Genomic DNA, 17,612 nt, shown 5'->3' with positions numbered 1-17,612 from the left:
CACTATTCTCCCACAATGCAATGCACAACGGAAGAAGGATGTCATATAGTTGTAACAAATAAATAATGAACAAATATTTTCCCTACTAGAGGTATGAATCTATCGGACACAGCTTTATTCTCAGTAAGGATGCATATGCTGATGTCTTTGAAGTTGTACCATTCCAGATTTATAGACAAAAAATGGATCATGACGTGTATGCGGATTGTAAAATGGCTTCCTCGTAGTGCCAAACCCGCTCCAGAGCTTCTTATCATCTGTTTGGTAATTGTTTTGGTTTTACAGCTTGCAACATACTCACTAGTCTTGATTCTATCAGGGAACTATTTTCAGTGAATAAGCTGACTACTGTACAGTTCGTCACTAGTTGTTTTACATAGTGGAACATTTAGCAAGTAACACCCATAAATTACCCATATTAGTTTGTGCAGAGTAAAACAAATCTTTGATATGCTGTAATTTACCTTTTGCATAATCAGCAGTGGAGTTTAAGAAAGGCTGATAAAAAAAAGACTGTTTTTTCTCTTTCCCTCAGAACTATGGAGTTGTCAGCCCACGAGACACCCCTGTTGCCCTTAAAGAAAATGGCTCCCCTGTAAGTGTCTTTATAGAGGAGCTATATCAGTGATGGTGTGTTTGCGTGTGTGGTGGCACAGTAAGATACTCCAGCTATTCTTCTGTTGCTTTATTCTTTTTGTAGCCTTGACCTTTATTTCATATCTTTCTGAACACGTGTTAAAATGATGCTGCTGAATCCAAATGTTCACAGGTCTTTTTGAAACAATCGTTATTTGACGTAAAGAATTCTAAAATTACGTGATTTTAAAGCAGCTTGACTCAAAAATTGAGATACAATTTGAGAGTTTTTTTCAGTAAAATTGCAGCAAAGTTGTGGAAAGTTTATTTTTCTGAAGTTGCAGGTTAATGTTACAAATCCTGAGTTATAAATATGAACTGCAATATAGAACACATAGGGTACATGAGTGCTTTAATTGCTTTTTAAATTATATTAGTTCAACACATACTAAGGGCAAAAAAGCAACGTGCACAATACAAGTGGAAGGCTTTATAAAACTCATACTGTACATGCATACTGTATAATTAGTCTGATGCGTAAATGTGCAATGATTAGAAGTATTGTGGAAATTGGTTAGACTTACTAACAATTCCAATCAGAAGATAGCGATTTCCTGGATGGACTGATACATGACCAGAATCAGCATATCTCGGCCTCTCAAACTTCTATTTTGACTATTTCTTGGAAAGCCAACTTCCTGTCCCTCATCTTTATGAAGTGCCAAGCTAAATTGCTGAAGTAAGACTTTGAAGGAGGAGTGTTTCCTGTGACGTTTGACCTGTTCTTGTACAAATAAGACCTCATATGGTTTAATTCCTCCATCAGAAGTTGTCCTCCTCTGCCTTACTTATTTAGAGGCGAACTTTGCCATTGCATATGTATTATATTGTGTCAGTCTGTAGTCACCTTGATACTCTACTTTGCATCATCATGGTTATGTAGTATGTGTCCAATAAATACTTGAAATCTTTTAGAAAATCAGCAGACAATTGTAGTTGAATTCTTCAGCAAATTATTAGTTAATTAACGTTAGTGTGAACATGAGTCAGTCATGATTTTAAGCTTTTGTCATTTCAAACAGCTGAGAGAGTGTCAAATTAGCTTTTTTGTCGAGGGCATCTGGTGGACGAAGACCTAGATAACACCTCCTGAGTTGTTCACCCCAGGAGTTTGAGCCTCCCTGCTAGTAGAACAGTATGTGTTGTTGTGTATGAGCTTGTATGTGCTGATGTATCCCTCCATATGTGAGCTGCCATCTAATGAATATGCTGTAGGTGAAAGCAAGCATGCAGGGGAGGGAATCCGTTGTGTCCCCACTGACCATCACCGCTGAGAGTGTCACCTCAGCAACCACCACACAAGTTACCAAGGTAACACCTTATTTGTTCCCATGGTTACAGTTTAATGACCACAGTTTAGAGTCAGCACCACCATGTGTTATACAGTATACGTGTCACCCATCCATGTTGGAATACATGGACAAATACAACAAACAGATAATTGGATTTTTGCATTAAATAATAGATAAGTTAAAAGATATTTAATGCTTAGTTGCCACAAAATCTAAGGTAACAATGAGATTAATTGCAATAACATTTACATTAATACTAATAACATCTTTCAGGTTTTTTTCATCATCTGTTTCCATGTTAGGAGGTTTACACTAATAAACAGTTGGAATTCAATCTCGTTGCACTTCATGAAGGCTTATTTATTTGTTGTTATAATCAGTAAGACAGGTGCTCAAAAGATTAACTTGGTGTTTTTGAAGGCAGAATTGGCACACAGTGATGCGTTTATTAGAACAAAGGCCCGGAGGAAAATACAACAAAACAATTATATCTTTGAATTTCTTTTCATCAATCAAATGGGATTTTTCATTGGGGGGAAGAAGCTCATGGTAATTAAATGTATTACCTACTGCATTACACAGACTGTGAAAGGAGGCTACTCAGAGACCAGAATTGAGAAAAGGATTATAATCACAGGAGACGACGATGTGGATCAACATCAGGTGAGGAGGAGTGTCGAAGAAATACTGCAACAGTCTTACTGTATAATGAATGACTACTGGAAGCTTATATGTGAGGTGTATGACCTGTGAGTTGTTGTTTTATGTCCTCAGGCGCTCGCCATGGCGATCCAAGAGGCCAAGCAGCAGCATCCCGACATGCTGGTTACAAAAGCAGTGGTTATCAGGGAAACAGAGTCTCCCACTGAGGAGCTGCAGCGGAAAGCGGAGGTACGTGATAGTCTGATCATGTGATGATAATGCAGGTTGGAAAAAAGACTGCAATAACTAGCGATAAGAGATACAAAACGGGCACTCGAACATGCAAAGTGACTATAATGAAATGCAAGAAAGAGACAAAGCAACTACAGAGGGATGCCAAATAAACAAAGAGATGTAAAATGACTGTAAAGAGATTAAGTTAGAACTGAGGTGAATATCTACTTCAAAGGGATGCAAAACAACACAAAAATATGCAAATTGATTGTAAAGAGACATAAAGCTGCTACAAAGGTACACAACAGGAAAACAAGGAGATACGAAAGGACTAAGAGATGCAAAACAACTACATCGGTGTAAAGCTGCTATAAAGAGACGCAAAATGAACACAAATAAATGCATTTTGACTGTAAAAGCACATTTATGGACCACAAAGACATGCAAAATCAAACACAAAGAGATGCTAAATGACTACAGCAAAATGCAAGACACCTGCAAAGAGATGCAAAGTAACTACAAATGGATACAAGACGTGTAAAATGATCCAAAAGGATTTAAAATGACCTCAAACCAATGCAGAATGCCTAAAAATACATAAAACGACCACAAAGAGTTGCAATACAGCGACTAGACAAAATTACTAAACAGACTAAAACTAGCACAAAGACCCAGAAAACAATCACAGTGAGAAGCAAAACTTCTACAAATTTGTGCATATTCATGACTGATCTGTTTGGTGGTCTCCTTGCAGTCCTGATCGGACATGGTGGAGAGGATCCTCCAGCTGTGGGTCTCCTGCCCCACCCTGCATTACGCCACCAACCTGAGGAGGACTCTCTACCCCACTGTGTACACATTAAGAACAGACTGCGTTCCATGAAGCAGTAGGAACTCCACCCCTTTCCCTTTAGACAAACCAACTGTGACTCGGCCTCTATCCCGACCCAGCCTCCCGTCCTGTCCTGGTCCATCCCAGCCCTCCAGCTTCTAATGGAAACAGAAAACGTCTTCTGGATGATTCAACAATTTTTGAAACTTTACTTGCAAAGTATTTAATGGAACACGTTTTGGCTCATGTCAATGAATGAGTCTCCAACTCTCAAATTCTACTTTCTATTTAAAGGTTACAACATCTGCCATGTGTGTGAATGTCACATATGACATGACAACATCATTTAAATATAAGGTTTGGGGGAAGTATGGGGCCAATGCTGGTGGTATGGGTTGGGTGGGGAGGTGCCATGTGGCAAGAGGCAGCCTTTTTGCTTGTTGTTGCCACCTCCTAGCCATGATACCATCAGTATAATCAACTGCTGTCTTATTAGCTTTTTACATTTTTATCTATAGAGGATCTAATTTATGTTCAGTGTTTGCTTGTTTATGAAATATGTATAATATCAGATGATTATAATCTGCATGACTCAATAAAAAAAAAAAAAAATAGCAGAGGGAATGAAAAAAAAAAAATTACATGGATCTGTCCACATTTGAAATCCATGAGAAGCTCTGTGAGGTTGGGACTGAGCACCTACAGAAAAATTGTCAAAAACACTCGGCCAATACGCAGTGGAATAATTCTAATGTTGACAGACTGTACTGAAGAATATAAAGACACTTCAGTGGACAGCTGGAACTGGTCCCATTCTCCAAAATACAGACATCACTGTCCTCGTCCAACCTCACTGTTCCCGTTTCATTCCAGTGTCAGTCACCACCAACAGTAAGACATGCTGGTCACACATTTTGGACACAGGTTTAGGATTTTTAGAGACATTTTAATATAATGTTACACTGTATCTAATAAGTTTCACATGTGATGCTATGTTTGTACTTTTTTTTCTTAATTGATTTTGCTGACTTCCATTTTGGAACAGTTTGTTATTCTTGTGTTTTTGGACATTTTAATCATCGGGTGTGAACGTGTGCTGCAACAAAGACCTTCATGTTTTTGATTTTGTTGTTGTTTTTTTGCCTATTAATTTGCTCGACGCCATGTTCGACTGGAGATCTTACAAAGTTCAGCAGAGAGTCCAAACTTAAAACTAGGAATGAGATTGCCAAATTGTGAAGTTGCGATTCGGGGGGGGGGGGGCGTATGTAATATATCATTGTCAGCATCATTGACATTCTTTTAACCTGCTATAATAATTATTTTTGGCCAGTTGGAGACAGCACGACAAACTGTACACCCAACATTGACATATTATTACCATAGAAACTTATCAGGCTGAATGTGTTAACATTTATTTAAATATTGAGCCAAGAAGGAGCAAAATTAATCACGTTTCTGTCCAGCCAATGAAGTCCAATACTCAATATATCGTAGCTCTGGTTTTATCTGTTGAAGGAAATGTGATTTTTTTTTCTTTTACTATAAAGTTCACCACTACATTAATTTTTGTTACTTTGTCTGCAGTTTGGTGGTGAGCACCAGACTGCACAAGTAGAGCACAGTGGGTTGTGGTTATTTGTTTCAGTGAAAACGGCAAACCACAACTGGAAATGAATGCAATGAAAGCCATACGAATAAATTAAAATAGTAGCAGACTCTAAAGCCAAAACAGGGAGCTGAAAGAGGCTAACAAGCTAAGAGAACTGCAGAGTCGGGTAATAATTCTCTGATGTTTTGTTACTATGATTTACACCTTCACGTTAAACCCAGTCATCAGACTCCATTGTGATATAAGATATTGATCATAGCAGCTTTATAAAACAACTCAGTAATGTGGATCATATAAGCATGTTAACAGCCACTGCCTGAGAATTTCAAAACCACAAGAATAACGTGGGTACTTTTTTATTTCTGTTGGAATAACTCTTTTAAGTTATGGTGTACGAGTTTTGAGTTTGCACTTATATTTATAGGAGTGGTGAATGTGAATGCCTCCCTGTTCCCCTTCCAGACAAAGCCGAGACCATACAGTGTGACATACATGAAGCGGTGTCCATCCACAGAGGGTGCTGGCTATCACATGTATTCACATATATCCTTTGCGACCTTTAATACTATACTATGCATCATTTATTAAACATAAGAGCCCCTGCAGATGGAGCCTGATCCATGTTAGCCGTGTTGCCATTATTGTTACCTTTGTGCTACTGTTAACCGAAGCAGTGAAACGCACTGCTCGTGAGATTTGCAATAAGCAGCCATTACTCTTATCCTTTGTGCTCTAAAGGGAGAAAACTGTGAACTCTCATGTGTACCGAACCAAAACCTATAACACAGAGTTGTAGAGTGATATTGGAAGGAGATTTTTCCAACACTTGGCTTTGTCGCCCTGAACGTTTTATCCTCCCATCTCCTGACTTGAAACTGTCGACCCACTGTTGATGTGTCTGTGAAAACAAGAGAGTCCCAAACTGATGATTTGTATATTTTATTTTGCTCTATTTTATTGTACCTGGTCATATGACACTGGACTGTTGTGAAGGCACTTGCTTGCAATGATAGCAGCACATGTACTGTAAACTGCTGGGAAAACAACCTGTATAATTGGACAACACTACTGATGGAAGCTTAACAGCATCAGGAGAGAAGCTGTGTACTGCAAGCAAGTGGTGAGTCGAAGGATGACAGGCCTGTATTTATTTCTAAATATCCATACTTCTGTGTATTATCCTGTACAGTATGTGGAAACTGTCAGGAGGAGAGATGTGTTTTTTAGGTTCGAGGGGATAAGGCAGTAAGTAAAATCTGAAGGACAGCGGTGCAATAGAATTGTCACATGAATGGATGCCTTATGTGTGGAGTCATAGTTATGGGAGCAGGGGCTGCAGTTATCAGTACTCAGCTGAAAGTGCTCTTAATCACCACGAGGCAGATTAAAAAATGACCTCTCCTCTTCATCTAAGGTGAGGAGGAGCTGTCTTTAAAGTCAATTTCTGTCTTGTAAAAGTACATGACATTGAGTGCAGTGGGAAAAAAAACAAGTCTCTCAGACTAGTCATGAACAAGATGAAAACATTTACTATCCCCACTAACCTAAAAAAAACAGCACAGTGCGGATCACGGATATGAGGTTTTTCTCTGTGAAGACCATCACATGGCTTTGCTGTTCAGCCTCCACCTTCAATTCTCCACTGCCTTTTGCTCTACATCCCCCTAGTGCTTGGTGGTGTGTATTTGCTGTATTTGCATTCAGTCTAAATGGATAAACATACAAGCATAAATAAATGTCTCAGTATGATTCAAACGCTGTCTCTGATTCTGAAAAGAGGGAAAGAGGGATTTCATGCTGAATAATAAATAAGTAAGAAGAGCACTTTGGGGAAATGTTTTTCTTGATGTTTGAATACATTTTACACACTAATAATTCAGCATAAATTAAATAAAGGGCTTCTCTTGTAATAGCAGAGTAATGGAGGAATATTACTGTAGTTAAACACAAGGGAAAGTCCCTTGTTTGTTATCACCATCTTGTGGCCAAATTCAGTACATACTGTACAATATAAGTGGAGTCAAGTTATTTGTGTGATCTGAGTGCCCTCTAGTGCATTTTTCTGCACCCAAGAAGTCAAGCAAAAATCAAAATATTTTAGACTGCCATTAATAGTGAAAAGCCAGGAATTTCACACACCATGATCGGTTCAATTCAATATATTCAACTCAATTCTATTGATGTCTTAGTGTGCACTTGTCATAAACACTTCTCAGCTTGTAAAGACAATTGCACAATATCTTCAGGTCAAAGTTTTATAAGAGTCCCTGATGATGTGCAAAGTGAGAACGACCAGAACAGAGAGACTTACACAAACTCGGTATGTATAGTTTGAAAGATGCAGCTATTTATCCGGCATGAAAGGGGTTTAACAAAGAGAAGGTTTCATGTTGCATCATGGGAATTGAGGAAACCACTGTTACTACTGGACTTTAGGGACTAGAAAGTCATTATATCTCTGCCTCTGCTGCTATGAAAAACCAAGGAGGTTGTAATTTGCCTCCTCTTCCCTTCCCTTCAATGTACTATCCCAGTTTTTGTGAAGTTTCATATCACCGGAGGTTATTTTTGTACATGAAGGGTTTAATGGTTTCATATTGCATCGTGGGAATTGTTGGATCCACTATTTGGAATTTAGGGACCAAGAGTGTATATTGGCTACTGCTCCTATGGAATGGCAATTAGGTTGTAATTTGTATCCTTTTTCCTGCACCTGTAATTTTGTTTTATACCAGTTTTAATATAGTTTCATATTTCGTGCTGACATTTATGACACATATGGGGTTTAATGAAGAGATGATACCATGTTGTTTTATGCGTAGGATCCAATGTTTTTTGGTGCCCAGTATAAACACTTCTATGGAAAGTCAATAAGGTCAAATTTCATCTCTTTTTCCCCCTGCCATTTGCTCTACTGAAATGCTACCATATCCAGTGATCGTGGCAACCTCTTAGTTTACATGCTCAGGTGAGAGAAAACATAACACTTACAAAGTATCCACTAATGGACTGATGGGTGTGTTACATGCTTTGGCATGATGTCGGGTTAACCTAAGAAAGTGTCCAAAGAGTGCATTTGCTTATTCCTTTATATGTCACAGAGGTTGATATGTATTGAAAGACCAACAGAGCTTGACATTGTTCTATAAATCAATAATCTTTATTAACACAGTATAAACAACAAACAGCAACAGAGGAAACCCTCCTGAAAAGCGTAGATGGACAGTAAACCCAGCACATCTCAGAGGGACTGACTGAGACAGAAGCATAGACACAGGGATGATCATGGTTCAGATATCATGGTAAACGCACACTATACACAAACCTATCAGATGCATGAACCTTGCATGTTCCTAAAGCCATTCAGACGGTTTGCAGATGGACAGAAGAGAGAAGACAAAGTACAGTCATGCTGAGCAACAGTTAGCTACAGTATGAAACAGAGATGTTACATAAAAACCAAGTAAATCATCTCTTTAGAAAGGTTCTTTTATATAAATGATTTGAAGTGTACAAAACAGTTTTTTTTTACACAATTCTTGATGCATGATTCTGAGCAGAACCCAGTAGCCTACAAACTAATTATCTGGATTACAAGCTACATACAAACTGCACTGTGCTCGCGCAGCACAGCAGTCCCACATGGCATCAGGAGACTAATGGAAAAGGAAAAGATCAGCAGCATCGTCTTTTATTAAGAATACACACCTATAAAAATCCACCAGGCCTCATATATTGCCAATATCCCATGCGAAACAGCAAAATTGCCATTCAAACTAACCTTAGTGACCTCAGCAAAGGACGCTGACACCCGACCACATACAGTTTCTATCAACACAGCAGCATGTAAACATCACCGCGGCTGATTCATTGTTCTATGTTTCTAATGTTCTCGATATACATATGATAAGTTAAGGCTCTTTAAGGACCTGAGGATTTTGAACATATGATGAGGCACACAGAAGGCAAAGAATAGCTCTAGACACAGGGCTGACTGAAAAAAGGGGAGCATGAGACAGCCACGAGGGTCCCGTCACCAGTGTAGCTCCAAGGTAGAGGAACCAAAGAGAGAAGCTCTCCACGACAGCACGGTGCTACTTCTGGAAATATGGTCAGCAACTACCACATGGACGGCTTTAAGTACTCTATCAACTTTTTTGGAAGCTCTTGGGCAACCTTATCTTACAGAGGACTAGCACCAAAAACATGGCATGCTAATGCTTTAGCCTCCAGCATTATAGAATAAGCCTCATAAGCTATATGTACAGTCAAGGGTTAATGCTCGCTTTACACATTCCTTCTGTCCACACTGGCAGTAAAGCAATCCCTTCCGAGTGCAATTAAAAAGTGATATGCAGTAGCTGTTTTGTAAAAAAAAAAACTGAATTCTACACTAAATTCTTGAAACTAATATGACACTTTAGCGTTCGTAGGGAGTCGGGTGTAGGTTTACCGTATGAGTAATCTCCTAGCAGTAAATTTGCTGCAGCTCAACAAGGAGAAACGCAAAAAGGGGTTTGGTACTAAAAAGAACAAAACTTCGGAAGACAGCTACTGAATTTAGTTAATGTTGGGTTCAGTCTACACAATATCAACAGGGCAGCTCAATCAGCAACTGGCATCAGTGGCAGAATGTGATGACGCTGAGGACAAGCGTTATTTTTATTTTTTATTTTTTTTACCAAATGTAATAGAAGCGATGGTAGAGTTTGGGCCAGTTACGGCGCATATCGATCGGTCAAGGGCTGTTCCAACAGTTACAAAAATTACACTGAGGTCTACGCCCACTAGGATGCAACTACTGCAAACAATTCCCTATGAAGTGTACTCAGACCCGTATAGTCACTCAACGAATTTAGGTCTGCGAACAGCAGGCTACCAAAAATGGGCATTAGAAATGTTAATTGACAACAGCCAGTATTGCATCTTGGATGCCTTACAACATCCATGTGCTAATTTTTTTTTACCTTCTCTACCATTGTGTAACTTCTACACTATGTTCCCTTGCCTGAACAATAGGATAGCAGATTGCTGTTTTGTGCAGAACATGGTGAAGTGAAAGACAGAAGGCTCATACTGTGCTCCTGGTGCGACAACTCAGACTAGTCCTCTCTGGTTTCTTCTTTTGTGTTTTTGATAGCTAGTGTCCTACACAACCTTGAATGCCATTGCTTGTTTCCATTCTTGTTTTAGGTGCTTTGTTCCTCCCATTATGCAGGTCATGCAGTTTCTCTGCCAAATCATGGCATGAGGTTATGACTCTGTCGTAGCTTGATCTGACACAGTGACCATCTTAACAACAGTATTGTGTAGTCGGAACCCCGGCATATCTCAGACGTGGGCCTCATGTTTGCTGAAGATAAACTTGTTTTCTCACAGGGCGGTGGATTTTGCCCCCCCCCCCATCTATCACAGGGAAGCCACACTTTGGACAGGAGAAATGATTAACGACAACTCATAACTCTTTATATGTTCACATGGCATGTGAGTATTTCAACTTCAAACCCATCTATTTTTTTTTGCCAGTTTATATTAGTTAATATTGCTTTTTTTTTTTATATTCTGCATTTTTTTGCAGCTTCATGGCATGTAAAAAATAAAAAATAAATAAAAATGTATGATATCTATTGTGAATAATCTTTACCCTGCTAACTTTGAAGTTTACTAACTTTAACACTTTACTAGTGTTGTAAAGCATTAGCATGCGGTGCTCAATGCTAATCCTCTCTACACACAGGGTTTTATGACTGATAGCAACACCTCCACCAAAGCTGTGGATGCCGTCCTTTGAGTGAAATATTTTTTAGATGATTCAGAGATGTACCAGATAACAGTTTATTAACATGACGGAAAAAAAAAAACACTCTGGTCTGTCGGAACCAAAGTTACAGGTATTATTTTAGAAGACAAAAGGTGTGCCGTCAAATCACATTCTTAACCTCCGAACTGGAAAATTTGATGATGTTATTTGCCATGCACTTAACTATTTTCTCCCAACAAGCCCAGACCAACTTTGAATTGATTAAGAAAAAAAAATATATAAAAGCTCAACATTTCATACAAAAAGATGCATATAAGACATTTTTCTTGTTATTTTTTTCTTATGAAAGCTGCTTTGGTAACAACATAGTCAACGACATCGGTCAATCTCCTGTTTCTTAGCCTGGGTGCTGAAGGGGAATCCTTCCCTGTCATCTCAATGGCATGTTTTTTTTTAAATTCTTTTTCATCACTGTCTTCCTTCTGCCCCTAAAATCTAAATGAATGGATCTAGTTACACCAGAGTGGGCTATGTTTGTGTTCTGCTGGAGAGCTATCTCCACATCAGATGCAGTGTCTGCTGGGAGCCGTTTGTCATAAAGATGTCCGCGCTGTGAAAGACAGTGCTATTGTACTGAGGGCTGATAGAGTGGAGACCTTGGATGCTGAGCCGACTGCATTGGGGCCTGAAAAGGTATTGAAAAGAACGAGGGTGTTATTCTGTATGCTGTGGAGGAAAAAAAAACTGTTTGGCAACTAATGTTTTTGAAAACATTCATTTTCCAAGATGTTTGAGAGGTATTACCCAAGCAGCGGAATGAGATATCTTAATCTAAATATTCTACAGGGAATTATCTACTTTACATACAGCTCTGGCTTTATAGTGTCACATGGAGACCATAATTACACAAATGTCCTATGTAGCACAATATTTTCTTACTCTCGCTGTTCCTTTGGAGATGATGACAGTTAATCTGCTCTGGGGAGAAAGCAGCAGGGGAGTGGATTATTCAGCTCAGCCATGAGGGAGACACTAACTAGCTCTCCACTGACCTGGTATCCTTGGGATGGTGATCTGCCTGCTACTGCTGCCTTCCCCTCCCTCTCCAAATGGCTTTATCTGGATAATGTAATCCTCATCAGTAGGGAGAGCGAGCTCCACAGAGGTGGTGTTGGTTTCCATGATGCTGGGGCGGCCGTGTCGATTCTTCTTGTACAGCACCTGAGAATGAGGTCAAGCCGAAGGTCAGGTGCAGACTTCGTGGTAACAAACACAAATACACAATTTTCTGATAAAACAAGGCGACTGGGTACTCACTTTGTAGCCAGTGACCTCTGATTCGTTCTCCAGGGCTTTGACCTGCTCCCAGTTCAATATAATCTTAGAGTTTGATGTGTTCCACATCACTTTAACCGGTGGCTGACTGGGTGCTTGAGAGAAGAAAAAAACACATTATTCACCTCAAAGAAAAGCTGAGCGGTGGCAGCGAGTGTCCAGAAGTTCTAATTACATCTGGTACTTACGTGGTTTTTTGGTGGTAACATTGACAGTGGTGCTGGGAGGCCCCGTTCCGGCAGTGTTATATGCCCTCACTGAGATGTAATATGTGGTGCTGCCTTTCAAGCCGTGGATAATTGTAGACGTTTGATTTCCAACAGTTCTTTGCACATTGGCTGTGTCTTCCTTCTCACTTCTCCTCCAGTACCTCAGCTGAAGAGCAACAAGGCAGAAGCACAGACGTGATCGGAGAAAACACGGTGCACACCTTAAAAGCTTTTGGTTACACCCTGTCAATGAAGTGCCAACTGGAAACCAGGAGAAGTGAAGTCAACTGCATGGATGATGTGAACCAGTCTGAAAACAAGCCATAGCAGCATGTTACCCGATGTGCCTCCTGAACTACGTGCCCCTGTTGTCCTTATCAGACATGTGTCGTGGTTTAGGGTACGATCTAAAGAGTGGGTTCAAATATGCAAAAAGGAGGGAAAAAAAAGGAAAAACAAAGAAAAAGAATCCTCAAAATCCCCTGACATCAACTTCCACTGATAACAGATTTTCTTTGTCACCCTCCTCGTCAGGGCTGAAATAGCTGGCACGCTTGACAGCACAAATATAATTTGTCTTCCCTCACAGGAATGGTTTGCTCAGGCCCTGCTACTCTGTTGACTTTGAGTGGTCAACAATTTATAATTCGGGCTCTTTATGTAATCCGAGGATGAAAACAACCCCTTTGTTCATTTCTTGGATTTCAAGAAGGAGCGGAATTAAAATGACAAGAACTAACTGAGGGCAAAACCACTGTCTGAAACTGCTTTGTTGTGTGGATTAGAAGCTAAACGTTCTATCCCTTAGAGTGTTGCATCAGTACGCTAATCAGGGTGGTTACAGTACTTAGGTAAGCAACAAGAGAAACAACTAAACCCACAGGCTTGGGACTAGTCTGGACCATTATGCATGCAGTAAGCTATTATCTTGTACGCCTAAGGTGCACGAGTCTGAAACACTCATCAATAATAGAACAGAACAAGACTCAACCACATTAGTTGCTGTGTGCACGCAAACACAAACAGAATTGCCCCTCATGGAAACACACACAAACAAGTCATTTTATTGGAGCTCACCTCATAGCCCAGCACTCTCTTCTTGCTGGTATTCCAGGGCAGAGCTTTCCACGAAACTTCAATCTCGGCTGCAGAGAGGCTCTTGGCACGGACCCTGGTGGGCGCTCTGCCAGGCTCTGGAGTTAATGTGTACAGATTTTAGAAGTAACACTGAGCTTTGAGGACCCCTCAAAGAGAAAACATCAAAACTCTTTCAAAGCAACTTCTTTCATCAGGACAACAGAGGGAGGGAAGTATGCGGAAGACGTCTGAAACTGTTGATAGAAGAACGCTGGCTCTGCCTCTGTTCACACTCAGGTTGGCCCTAATCTTACGTTCATGCATTAATTAATGCTATCTGAGAAAGGAGATCTACTCCGTAACATATTGTGTATGACATGAGATCATACGCACCCTCCTCAGCAGAGTAGATAGTGGTAACCGGTCCAAATGGCCCTTCCCCCTCATTGTTGTAAACCCTGACCTTCACGTGGAAAGGCGAGAAGGGCTGGATGCTCTCATTTTTAAAGACGTATCTAGATACTTCAGCAGACGGTACGGCTGCCTGCATCCAGCCAGTGGCACCGTGGGGGCGAAAAGCCAAGACGTAGCCGAATCCTGCTCCATTCTGCAATTCCTCTGGAACAGGCTGCAGAAAAACAACACCATTTCAGCACTGTAAACACCAAATAAATAAACCCACTACACACAGAGATCAAAGATAAGGCTTTCAATTTTTAACGCAATGCTTGGCTGCAAATATAACATGCTTAACTCACAAGAATTATTACTGGATACATCCATTACACAGTACGGAACACCCAGCAGGATAACATGAACTCAGCAGTTTTCTGATAACATGTCTCAGACATTTATAGCTGCAGACTTCATTCTAGTGGAGGAACCAGCCACCTTCACTCCGTCTACTGAAAGATACATGCTCATACACACACTTCATTTCTTTTTTAGTCTGGTCAGAGGTAGAAACTATGTATACTCAGACTGTATATGTGAACTCTGGACCAGCATTGCTATTCATGGTCCCAAGTTAATCTTAGTGACTCATGAGCCCCTGAATTATTATCAAGAATATGCTTTGAGGACACTATTAGAATTAGCAAAATATTTCTTGCTGTGGATCATAAGATTTAGCTTTGAATTTGCGACATTATGGGTTGAAATAACTGACTTATGCATATCTCTGAATATACAGTATTACAAATCAGACACAATTGCTTTTGTAAAATGATGGATTTCTCATGTGGTATGAATAATCAAAATGGTCAAAATTAGAACACTGAACAGGATATGTCATGATCTAACAAGCAGATTAGAGGGGGGTTAAAACAAGGTTAACTGTCACCCTCTGAGCAAAACCTCACTACAGATTATGCTCTGACTACAACTTGTTAGCTTTCATGTTGGTTCCTATACTAGGCTGTGGGTTAAAGCTTCTATGTGCATAGACGTGTCCAGCCTTTCCCTTTTTAATCCATGAGCAAAAGTTAGAATTACAAAAGCAACCCTCCATCCCCACTTTTATGTAAAAAGGGTAGAGGCGAAATTGTGGCTTTGTTAAGCAAAAGTTACACTTTAATTGAAAACATCAACACTGATTCTCTGAAACAGCCTGAACAAATAGAAGCTCTTGGAGCTGGGTTAGTACGCTGGGGCTTTGTAGAAATAAAGAAAGTAAAAGAGAGAGAGCAAGCAGGAGAAGTAAAATAATCAGGGACAAAAAGTTGGGACTTCGAAGGAACCTTTGAGTTTAATTATCTTATTGAAACCTCAAAAGCATTTTTCTCTTCCCCTAGGTGACAGCAGCAGTTATTGCCTTTCTGTTCTTAAAAATGAAATGCCATACATTAAGCCATTCTGTTGTTATTAATGAAACAGGCCTATATCCACAGAGAATAATGACGTCTGGCTGCCTCCACCATGGATGATGGGGTCCTAAGCAAGCTCGCTTACCTCCCATGTGATGACTAATTCCGAGCGACTGCCACCGCCTCCACTCACATTAGCTGGTGTGACCTTCGGAGCTGGAGGAAGAGGACAGATCAGCTTAGCTGTGTTGACTTGATGACACCGTAAAAGCACATGTAATCATTTTCTCTGTTGTTACTCCCAAATCGTAAAGATAGGTAACCTTTTGCACCCACAAGTTTGCACTTCAACATCCAGATATCTTCATCAGTAAACAATAGATGCAAAAAGACAAGAAACACAAAGGACTGGACCTTGATGAATTGCTTGCTGCTTTTAGAGATTGATTGGAATTTGGAATGATTGGTTTCATTTAAATAGGATGTTGCGATTTTTTTTAAGGAGAGAAGTAAAATTATCCGACACCCAATATGCTTTTTGGCAAGTAATAAAAGTTTATGGCAACATGTTTTGCTTCCATTGAAATTGATAGGTGCAACAGAGCATATAGACAGGATATGTGGGGAGGAGCATTTGTTTGGCCCATGTGGTATGCGTCCTAACCATCGGGCAGGGAAATTTGCTTCTTCGATATCTTGCCTAAGGTTAGTTGAGAAGATTGAAACCACTCTCGTGTTTGAACACAAAATAATTAAGCCATGCTGTTAGGTTAGCATGAAAAGACAGGAAACAGATCTGTCCAGAGGTATGACAATGTGCCGACCAGGACCTCTGAGGCTCATTGACATTTCACTTTATATTTGTTCAACCTGGTTTCTTGCCAAAGCATTTAACACACCCACCAGTCCAATAGAAGACAGCAGATCAGTGTCATGGTTTTGCCTCACCTAGGCGTTAAAAACCATGTTGTCAGGCGAGGCCAACCATCACACTGACATCCTCTAGTGGACTAGCATGATACTGGGCTGGTTTGTTGGTTAAATACGTATAAAAACGAAAGTGTAAAAAACAAAAAGTTTCGGTTTGGTGGGGAATTATCTGATAGACATGGCTGAGTTTGTCATTCGATGGCATAGAAAACATATAATCAGTTGATTATGGAGCTTCAGAGGTGCTGGAGGAGAGGTGTTGGAAGTTTACTTCCAAAAGTATTGAGCTATTCCTTAAACATGATCAAATTAAGTAAATTACAGTCATCTAGGATAGGAAGAGGAAAGATACATTTTGTGAAAGAGATTCAGCACATACAGGTGCCCTTTGTCCTGGCTTGTTTGGATGGCTTGCTGGGCTCGCCGGTCCCGATGGTGTTGCTTGCCAGGACTCGAAACTCATACTCCACCCAGGGGCTCAGGTCTATTACTGTAGCTGTCAGCCGGTGGCCCCCCACCACTTCTGGAACTGGCAGAAAACACACACAGTGCCCCCTTCAATTTCAAGAAACTTTATGTGTATGTGTGTGTGTTGTCTATGTATGTGTGAGCATAGCATTAGCAGCAGGCTATCCTCCAGGCTGACAGACCTGGTAGGACTCCGCCACAGGTACAAAGGACAGGTGTAATCCCTCACAAGGACATGCTGAACAAACAAACTCGAAAACAAACAACAATACAAAAACATCTCATGTAATACAAGTCAAGACATTGACTATTAATTTACCAATCTGGCAATATTTGTTTCATGCTTTGATAAAACCTGAATGATATTCCACATAGCATTTGTTAACTAGCAATGCATTTAAATCTCTGTGATGCTGACAAATATGGGGAAAAAAAATGGAAGTTCAATTTCCTCAATTAACTTCTGTACAACTACAAGGTCATTTTGTAGTTATGTTTCAAATATATGATCCTGATGTGGCAAATCAATGAGGCCAGTAAAACAATCTTAGATAAAAGTGTCCCTAATTCACAAAAATATCAATAGAGCAAGGTATACAATATGGGATAAAAGCACATTACACCAATCATGCGTGAATGCTAAGGGTCCTATTCAAGATAATGTGCGGAAAAATGACGGTGGTGCTATCACTTAACTACACTATCAAATTACAGCCTTGGCAACAAGCTTCATCATCAGGACGAGATCCATGTTTCAGGGTTCCCGGGAGTCCAATAAA

At 40.1% G+C, this 17,612-nt stretch overlaps 2 protein-coding genes across 11 annotated transcripts in view; one reads left to right on the top strand and one right to left on the bottom strand.

Moving 5' to 3' along the window:
- Positions 1 to 7,003, top strand: part of LOC138630379 (band 4.1-like protein 1) — an 84,058-nt gene extending 77,055 nt beyond the window's left edge. For all 8 annotated transcript variants that reach the window (XM_069714681.1, XM_069714701.1, XM_069714718.1 and 5 more), the window contains 5 exons: positions 536 to 595; positions 1,852 to 1,947; positions 2,511 to 2,591; positions 2,703 to 2,819; positions 3,559 to 7,003. In XM_069714681.1, coding sequence (XP_069570782.1) covers positions 536 to 595; positions 1,852 to 1,947; positions 2,511 to 2,591; positions 2,703 to 2,819; positions 3,559 to 3,564 — 360 coding nt within the window. In that variant the 3' untranslated portion in view covers positions 3,565 to 7,003. The remainder of the gene's footprint in view (positions 1 to 535; positions 596 to 1,851; positions 1,948 to 2,510; positions 2,592 to 2,702; positions 2,820 to 3,558) is intronic.
- A 3,152-nt stretch (positions 7,004 to 10,155) lies between these two features.
- The window catches only part of cntn4 (contactin 4), a 149,850-nt gene continuing 142,393 nt past the window's right edge, over positions 10,156 to 17,612 (bottom strand). For all 3 annotated transcript variants that reach the window (XM_069714769.1, XM_069714760.1, XM_069714778.1), the window contains exons 16-23: positions 16,745 to 16,894; positions 15,581 to 15,651; positions 14,024 to 14,258; positions 13,631 to 13,746; positions 12,533 to 12,719; positions 12,327 to 12,439; positions 12,062 to 12,230; positions 10,156 to 11,694 (exon numbers count right to left, since the gene is read on the bottom strand). In XM_069714769.1, coding sequence (XP_069570870.1) covers positions 11,603 to 11,694; positions 12,062 to 12,230; positions 12,327 to 12,439; positions 12,533 to 12,719; positions 13,631 to 13,746; positions 14,024 to 14,258; positions 15,581 to 15,651; positions 16,745 to 16,894 — 1,133 coding nt within the window. In that variant the 3' untranslated portion in view covers positions 10,156 to 11,602. The remainder of the gene's footprint in view (positions 11,695 to 12,061; positions 12,231 to 12,326; positions 12,440 to 12,532; positions 12,720 to 13,630; positions 13,747 to 14,023; positions 14,259 to 15,580; positions 15,652 to 16,744; positions 16,895 to 17,612) is intronic.

This window comes from Brachyistius frenatus, unplaced genomic scaffold (assembly GCF_029030835.1).
Source record: "Brachyistius frenatus isolate BFR_SWC_R1_liver_20210118 unplaced genomic scaffold, ASM2903083v1 Contig_4, whole genome shotgun sequence".
Taxonomy (NCBI): domain Eukaryota; kingdom Metazoa; phylum Chordata; class Actinopteri; family Embiotocidae; genus Brachyistius; species Brachyistius frenatus.
The sequence above is the reverse complement of the archived record's forward strand: the minus strand, read 5'-3'. Positions and strand labels throughout refer to the sequence as shown.